This window comes from Panicum hallii, chromosome 6, assembly GCF_002211085.1.
Source record: "Panicum hallii strain FIL2 chromosome 6, PHallii_v3.1, whole genome shotgun sequence".
Lineage (NCBI taxonomy): Eukaryota > Viridiplantae > Streptophyta > Magnoliopsida > Poales > Poaceae > Panicum > Panicum hallii.
This window is the reverse complement of record NC_038047.1, coordinates 2,042,370-2,051,544: the sequence shown is the minus strand read 5'-3', so window position 1 is coordinate 2,051,544 and position 9,175 is coordinate 2,042,370. Positions and strand designations below refer to the sequence as shown.

At 47.6% G+C, this 9,175-nt stretch overlaps 1 protein-coding gene across 1 annotated transcript; it reads left to right on the top strand.

Annotated features, from left to right (window-relative positions):
• The first annotated feature begins 4,013 nt into the window (after positions 1-4,013).
• On the top strand, positions 4,014-5,982 carry LOC112897228 (tryptophan decarboxylase 1-like). The gene has a single exon (XM_025965480.1). It carries the CDS (start codon positions 4,209-4,211, stop codon positions 5,754-5,756), a length of 1,548 nt encoding a protein of 515 aa, XP_025821265.1. The 5' UTR covers positions 4,014-4,208; the 3' UTR covers positions 5,757-5,982.
• The last annotated feature ends 3,193 nt before the right edge of the window (positions 5,983-9,175 follow it).

Here is a 9,175-nt window from a genome sequence, read left to right as displayed (position 1 = left end):
TGATTATGACATGGTTGATAGTGATGATGAGACTTACGATCCAGCTGCTCCCGATTGTGAAGATTATTTTTAATCAATGTAATACTATATTATTATGTAATTATATTTTATTTATTTTGCAACTCTTTCTAAGTACGTCTTGTTTATCTGTACTTATTACTTTACTCTTCTTAATTGCAGGTGATTAAACAAAGATGGTGGGTAGTGGGATGAGGAGCGTTAGGTCGCTTTACCAGAGGATTAGGTCTGCTGAAGCTGGGTCGTCTGAGAGGAGGAGGGGGACGACGCAGGTGCCCCTGCAGGAGGCCACGGAGGAGGAGGCGCAGGTGGCATCGCAGGACGACACGGAGGAGGAGACGCATGTGGCGCAGGAGGAGGACGAGGAGGCGCAGGAGGAGGACGAGGCGCAGCAGACCGCCTCTGGTTCCGCAGCCTCTGATTCGTCGAGCGTCTACTTGCGAGGTAAGTAACTTTATATGTTTTTATTGCTTCTTCATGTTATATGTTCAAATTCGAAGTAGAAACTAATAATTTTTCTTAATCACTTGTGCAGGTCCCGTGTCTGCCTAAGCGATCGATACCTCATGAGAAACGCCCGTTGATTCGACCCGAGGGGGAAAAGTAAGTAATTTTTTATGTTTTCATTGCTTCTTCATGTTATATGTTCAAATTCAAAGTAGAAACTAAAAGTGATGGCTAATCATTTGTGCAGGTCCTGGAGGATTGTGGAGAGTGCAGGTGCTGCTCACATACGCTCCGTCAATGGCATCCTCGGTCTTCTGTGCAAGGAACACTTCCGTGGCCTGGTTGAGTACGCTGGAGTGGTGGGGCCGGTCTATACGTTCGACCAATACGCCGCCGCCCCCGATACTGAAGATCGGGATGGTAGGGTATTCAACAATAAGGCGGAGCGGGTGAAGCAGGAGCTATGGATAAGTGCTAAATACATCGCATTCATTGCACATTCTTGAAATAATGAATGGTATACATCGTGTTTGCATGCAGGATTTCTTCAGATGACAGGATGGGTTTGAGGCCAAGGCTGATGTGGTGGCTACCAGATGCTGTAAGAAACTAGTCGTGGACATGCACTATGAGGCGCGTCTCCAGGCCATTATAAGTTTCCACGCCACCGTCCTTGGAGAGAAGGTCACCAAAACGGACGCAAGAACCATATCGTTGACTGAGGAGCAGTACTTGCCAGTAAATATAGAATATTAATATTTATTCTTTTTACATTAAGTATTCATTCCTTTTTACATTAAGTATGATTAATTTCATCTTCTAATATGTCATATACTTATTGTCCTGTAGATGATTTCTTATTGGTGCGCTGCGCATGCCGAGTGCTGGCAACACATGGTGCAAAAGTGGTGCTCCAACGAGTGGGAGGAGTCGCACAACGCTTGCCGGGAGCGGCGTTTGATGATGCCTGGTGTACCACACCATCAAGGCAGCCGCAGCCTCAGCGGATACGTAGAAGCATGGGTACGCGAATTCATTTATTTAATCCAACACTCAATTATGCATGATTTCTAATTGTCTTGCTGGTTTTCTCGCAGTCGTCGTCACATGGTGGCCAGTCTTGCTCCCTCTTCAAGGCATTTGCTATGGCCCACAAGGGCAAGGCGACGTCCGATTTCAACTACAAACCAGAGGACGGGCCCGAGGCATACAGCAACGCGACCGCCCACAGCCGCCTCAGTGAGTACACATCGATGGTAAGGGAGATCCATGGTCCATATTATGATCCGACCACCGAGGACCTTGACGGTGAAGTCGTCATGAGGGTTGGAGGAGGTAAGAAGCATGGGCGGTACTGGATTGCCGACGGCGCAATCGACTCGTTCTCTACTCCTACTCTATCTCAGATTAGAGCAAGGAGCACCAGCGCGAGCCCAGCCATACGACCTCGGCAGGACACTTCACAGTACCGGATACAGGCACTCCAGGTTATTCTTTCTTCATATGTCATTTATTGATTATTTTAGATCTTTTCTTTGCATTATTGTAACATTGGGGTGAAAATTTTGCAGGACCAGCTAGAAGAAGAGAGGAGGCTACGTGTGGACTTGGAGGCGAGAATGAGGGTCGAGTGTGAGGCCGAGCGGCTGGCCGAGCAGCAGAGGATGAAGGAGATTCTTGCTTACATGGAGAGCCTTGGCGCCGCAACGGGTGTTGCTCCGCCAACTTCGTTGTTTTCTCCACCTCGACCTCCACCGCCACCTCCTGATCCGTTTTCTACTCCTATGAGTATGGATAAGTTTTAGTCATGTATGATCGTTATTTTTCTTGTCTCACACATATAATCTTTTCTACTTTGTGCAGAATCAATCGGCGGCCTCAAATGATCCTCATGTTTCTCCAAATTAGTCTAATTGGCCAACTTGGTGATGGTTCTCGAAATCAGTCAAATGATCCTTTGTTGTGAACTTATTGTAATCAGTAGTTTTGAGAACTGTTTGTGAACTTTGTAAAACTATTTTGCATTGCTTGTTAATTTCGTCGTTAAACTCTTGTAAAACTTGTGGTCGATCAGCTTATTTGATGTATCTGTGTAGCTATTGTAAACTTGTAAAACTATTATGTAAGGCTTCCCAACCGGGGAGGGAGACAAAACAGGCATTTCCAAAAAAAAATTATACCTTTGCCGAGTGCCTCTCACGCGGTACTCGGTAAATAAATCTCTTTGCCGAGTGCCACTCCACCAGCACTCGGCAAAGAGCATACGCTTTGCCGAGTGTCTCTACAGGAGTACTCGGCAAAGAGCATACACTTTGCCGAGTGCTGACCTAGGACACTCGGCAAAGAGCATACACTTTGCCGAGTGCTTCTCTCAAGCACTTGGCAAACGTCCGTCACTGTTTCTTCTGCTGTCACATCCATTTTTTTACCGAGAGCAGGATTAGGCACTCGGCAAAGTCTTTGCCGAGTGCCCGACAAAAAAACACTCGGCAAAGAGACCTTTGCCGACCCTTTCTTTGCCGTTTCCTCTTTGCCTTATGTTGTTTTGCCGAGTGTGTCAGACACTCGGCAAATGAGGCTTCTCCTGTGAGCTCTGACCATTACAAGACAAAAAATTATAAAGATTTGAGATGTCAAACTGAACCGGAGAGCATACTTTTATTTGAGAATATATATACAGTGTATATAAAATAATATGGGTCGTAGGCATTCACTCAAAATAGTCAAACGCCGCAAGTGTTCCAACGTTGTCCTAGGAACGTGGCCTTGCATGCCACGAAAGTAGGGAAGTATATGCTTGGGACATTTCACCGTATATATGGGGATCGGATTAGGTTAATAGACGACGGATTAGATTCCAGGTGCATGAGCTAGTATCTAGCTCTAACTGTAACTCTTACACAATCTTTTAAATGTATGAGCTAGTTTGTCTAGATTGAACGCTAGTCAAAAGTCCTAGAGCCATAATAGATTATATTAATTTGAAATTTGAATCCCACAGTTTTATATTTGTTAACGGAGGGAGTATAACTTAACAGAGATAGTTAATTAATTTGTACTGTCCTCTTCCCGTTAATCCAATAAATAAAAAAAAATGTTTCATACCGTCCATCCAACCAAACAGATCAACAGCCTAGCTAGATTGTCATGTCCTGCTAATAATATAGATGACCATGTTTCATGGAATCTTATCTGAAAGCAAACACACTGAAGCTTGGTCGCTGACTTGCATTGGCTAAACGTTACCAATGGATCGGATCACCCCCACCTACCGTACGATGTTCCACGACGCCCACGTACGCAGGCCGCAGCGTGATTTCTTCCACGGGACTTGCGCGACGACGCGACGGGTCGGCGGCGACGCCTCCGCTGCGCGTGCTACGCGTGGACGAGGACGGCCAGCCCCCACCTACCCCGGCCGGCTGCTGCCTTCACCGGTTAAACGCCCATCTCGCCACGCCGCTTCGCAAGGCCACCCATGCTGATCCGTCGTCGACGTCGTCCCCTTCCTCGGTTCCTCCTATAAAAACCATCCGCCCCATGACACCACAACACACACCACCCAGCTTCCGACTCGATCGATCTCGCAACATTGGAGCTAGCTTAGCAGCAGCTAACTGCTTCTTCAATTCTTGCTCACAGCTCGATCGAGCTCAAGCTTGCTCGCTCTCATCTGCGATTTCGATCACAATCCAGTTATCTAGCTAGCTAGGTCACCGACGATACTCACCCAGTCGATCGACATGGGCAGCATTGACGCCAACCCCGCCGCCTTCGAGGCCTTCGGCGCCACCGGCGTCGACGGCTTCCAGCCGCTCAACGCCGAGGACGTGCGCTCCTACCTCCACAAGTCCGTCGACTTCATCTACGACTACTACAAGTCCGTGGAATCCCTGCCCGTGCTCCCGGGCGTCGAGCCGGGGTACCTGCGCCGCCTGCTGCAGTCCGCGCCGCCCACCTCCTCGGCGCCCTTCGACATCGCCATGAAGGAGGTCCGCGAGGCCGTGGTCCCGGGGATGACGCACTGGGCCAGCCCCAACTTCTTCGCCTTCTTCCCCTCCACCAACAGCGCCGCGGCCATCGCCGGGGAGCTCATCGCCTCCGCCATGAACACCGTCGGGTTCACGTGGCAGGCCAACCCGGCCGCCACCGAGATGGAGGTGCTCGCGCTCGACTGGCTCGCGCAGCTCCTGCGCCTGCCGGCGAGCTTCATGAACCGCAGCACGGGCGGCGCCGGCCGCGGCACCGGGGGCGGCGTCATCCTCGGCACCACCAGCGAGGCGATGCTCGTCACGCTCGTCTCGGCGCGCGACGCCGCACTGCGCCGGATCGGATCCGATGGGGTCGCCGGGATCACGAGGCTCACCGTGTACGCCGCCGACCAGACGCACTCCACCTTCTTCAAGGCGTGCCGCCTCGCCGGCTTCGACCCGGCCAACATCAAGTCCATCCCGACAGGGGCAGACACCGACTACGGTCTCGACCCCGCGAAGCTGCTCGAGATCATGCAGGCCGACGTCGACGCCGGCCTCGTGCCAACCTACATCTGCGCCACGGTCGGCACCACGTCCTCCAACGCCGTGGACCCAGTGGGCGCTGTCGCTGACGTTGCTGCCCGGTTCAATGCGTGGGTGCACATCGACGCCGCCTACGCCGGCAGCGCGTGCATCTGCCCGGAGTTCCGGCACCACCTCGACGGCGTCGAGCGCGTCGACTCCATCAGCATGAGCCCTCACAAGTGGCTCATGACATGCCTCGACTGCACCTGCCTGTGGGTGCGCGACACGCACCGCCTCACCGGCTCGCTGGAGACCAACCCGGAGTACCTCAAGAACGACGCCAGCGAGTCCGGCACCGTCACCGACCTCAAGGACATGCAGGTCGGCGTCGGCCGCCGCTTCCGAGGGCTCAAGCTCTGGATGGTCATGCGCACCTACGGCTCCGCCAAGCTCCAGGAGCACATCCGGAGCGACGTCGCCATGGCCAAGATGTTCGAGGACGCCGTGCGCGCCGACGACCGGCTCGAGGTCGTGGTGCCGAGGAACTTCGCGCTAGTCTGCTTCAGGATCAAGCCCCGCGGCAGCATGACGGAGCAGGACGCCGACGAGGCCAACCGCGAGCTCATGGAGCGCCTGAACAGGACCGGGAAGGCGTACCTGGCGCACACGGCGATCGACGGCAAGTTTGTGCTGCGGTTCGCGGTGGGGTCGTCGCTGCAGGAGGAGAGGCACGTCCGGAGTGCATGGGAGCTCATCAAGAAGACGACCACCGAGATCATCAAGGGAGAGTAGTAGAGAGTATACTAATATTGATTAATTATTTGTTCTTATATATATGTTGGATTAATTTTTGTTGTTGTTATTATTATTCCGAAAGGTGGCGTCGAATAAAGCTTTTCGCGATGCATCTATGCAAGGAGACGTAGGGTATATATGAACATGATGTACGGGTTTTGAATATACACCGAGTTGGTTTTTCTTTCTCTTACATATATATGATAATGTTTGATTGATGGCTAGTTTTTCGAAGAACTTGCTGTCGGGATCCGAATAATATTTTTCCAAACAGAAAGTAGAAAATGGTGTTTTAACTCAACCTAATAACCTTATATGCACTCTAAAGATCCTAAAAATTATCCCGGTTACATTAAAAGGCAGGGGTATTTATACCCCCTACCTTCATTACATAGTTCCGGTTATATCCCTACCTACCCGGAATATTCGTTGGATATTCCGGTTCCTGGGTCATCTCAAGACATTGGTGTGTACAAATTGTTCACTACAAGGTGATCACGCTACACATGTGACGGCGAATGGTCCGGACAACCTTCGATCCTCCGCCTAGGGTCTTGGCGTCGTCGAAGATTGTACAACCGATTCTTTCATCATCATCGAAGGTTGATCTTAACCTCTGACATGCTGATCACGAGCCCAGGCGAGTGGATCATCTTAGCACGAAGGTCACGGTGTAACCTTCGCTCATTCGGCTAGGCGCAAATCTTCGACCATCACAGAATTCGACCATCACTGAAAAGGCTAGTCCTGGAAATCAAATCAAGAGGCTAGTCCTGGAAATCAAATCAAGAGAACCGTGAAATATCTTTTGTACTGCCCGAAGGTTACTCGAAATCTTCGGCGAGTCCTCCTCTTGGGTGGCGATCCCCAACACATGCAGGGATCAAGTGTTAATCATGTTCTTAATTTTCTAAGTTAACCTTGCTCTCAAATTGAATTTTATATCTTCACCGTTCAATTCGTTGGGCTTGGTTACCTAAAATGACATATTAGTTTCCCACAAACACATGGCTTGCAAAGATTATAGTGTCATGAACTACAAAATTGAAAAAAGGATTCCTGATTTCAATAAATTCTGATGTAAGTAAAAAAACAGTAGAATGAAAGATGATATATTAATTAAGCCGCAACGGAAACAATGTTAGCTGGTAATCAGTTTAAATTAAACCTCTGGATATGTTTGTACATGTATAAGAGTTTCTTTGGAATGCACAGGCAAAACACATATGAATAGGTTTCGAAAAATAAAAAACCATAGGAACAGGATTGCACAAGATTTTAGTACAAATTAATCAAGTGCAAAAGTGAGGATTGTGAAGCATAATTAAAGAACCACGAGAGTTTAACAGAAATCAAGTTCAAGATTATAATCTGGTTGTAGGATTTTATAGAAATCAAGTGCAAGATTTATTTTATGGCTTGTAGGATTTCTGGAAACCCAATAATCCTGCTTTGTGCCGAAGGATTTGATTAGAGATTTTCCCATGTAGAAATTGAATCCTACTAGTCTCATCCATTCCAAATTTAAGGAGCCCTAAGTTACGGTGACATATATATTATGTTTAATTCGCAATATCTATGAAAGCATCGTGGCTCAAGAAGGGGGATGAATTAGAATTTTTTAATTTCTAAGAAGTCCTTAACCTACTAGTGTTGCCCAAACCTAGAGTTCAAAACCTATAAACTAGAGCACAGTAGCAAAGATATCCAAGGTGGGTAAACACACTAACATGATATGATTCCTAGTTGAGATCATACTATCAAGGATAACACCTAATCAAGAGGGCACACTATCATGCAAGTGTCCTACTCAACAAACAAGCAAACAAAGGTGACAACAAGTAAAAAATAATAAGTAAATGCTTAAAGGAGGGACACGAGACAACTAGATTTTTTTCCGTGGTGTTGAGGAGTTGAAGCTCCCCCTAATCCACGTTGAAGCACCCACTAAGGGTTAAGCTCCCTTGCATCATCAAGAAACAAGTGATCACTAAGAATGCTCCTTCTCCATCTGCGGAGCGGCAAGCTTCAAACCGCGTACAGTCTTCTCTTATTGGTGCTCCCATAAACTCCAAGAGCTCACCAAGAGCCACGGATCACCGAGATCGTCTAGGTGACATCAAACACCAACAGTAACAAGCCTAAGTCTTCACTTGATCTACACTAAGCTGTCCCTAAGCTCAAGCACACTTGCTACTCTCAAATGGATAATTTTTCTTGTTTGGATCAAACTCTCAAGCTCAAACTCTTCTTATCATGGCTTTAAGTCTTTCTCTCCTGCTCTGGAGTGGCCTCAGATATTTAGGGTGTCAAAAGCAGCTCAAGTGACTCGGGGAACTCATTTTATAGACTAGAGATCAAGCCATAGCCGTTGGAAGCAACTTTCCCGAAAAGTATAAAGCGGCGGTTAAACCGGTCACAGGCGTTGGTTCAACCTGTCACACTGAGCTATGAATAGTAGCCATTAAACCCTAACAGTGTTCTTGGCTGACGTCATATGCACCGACGGTTTACACCAACGCTCGTCGGTTTAAGCGGTGCTGAAGAGATTTTCAGCAGGCAGTTAGCTTCAATTCCAAAATGCTTATGTATAAGCAAACTACTAATGCACACGCCTTTGATGAAAGCATCGGTTTAACCGGTGCTATAGACTTTCTTGACAAGGCTCTTGTATCTCCAAAATGCTCTCAGTATCGGTAACCGACCTATTGCACCGACACTGCGTCGCTTAAACTGGTGTACACTGTCGGTTTAACCGGTCCTACTGTCTTTTATTCACTTGATCGCCAGTTGTATAAAATCATCGTGTCGGTTTGACCGGTCCATTCAATCTTTCAGCCCCTTGTGCAATAGGCTTGGAGTTGAGTTTTTCTTCAAGTTTGTTCTTCTTCCAAGTGTTGCTTTAACTTCTTTGAGCAAGTGTGCATATTTTTAACACCAACTTTCACTAGGTCAAGCTACTAAGTTAACTTAAGAACTCCTTTTAATAGTATGGTCAAATACTAAAAACTATAAAATCTTAACTAAATCAAGTGTACTTCATCTCCTTACGACACTTGATACTAGAAAGGTCATTAATTTTCATATCCGAGTTCTTGACACATATTTCAATGAGAATTGAGAGATCTCCTTTCATATTTCATATGTGATATAACCATTGAATAATAATTCCTTCAAAATAAACGTTAGTCACATGCAATTATCATTAATCACCGAAACTTATCATGTGCATCCATCGGTCTAGATGCGCTTCACCCTGGATGTCAACATAGCTAGTCATGCTTTGAACAAGAAATTACGAAGGTGTCGTCTTCAGACCGGTCAAGGCTACGCTTGCCTTATGCTCACGTCACAGCAAATTAAATCTGTTGTCGAAATTACGGTGCGGAATTTAAAGCGCGCGAGTCATGTTAATT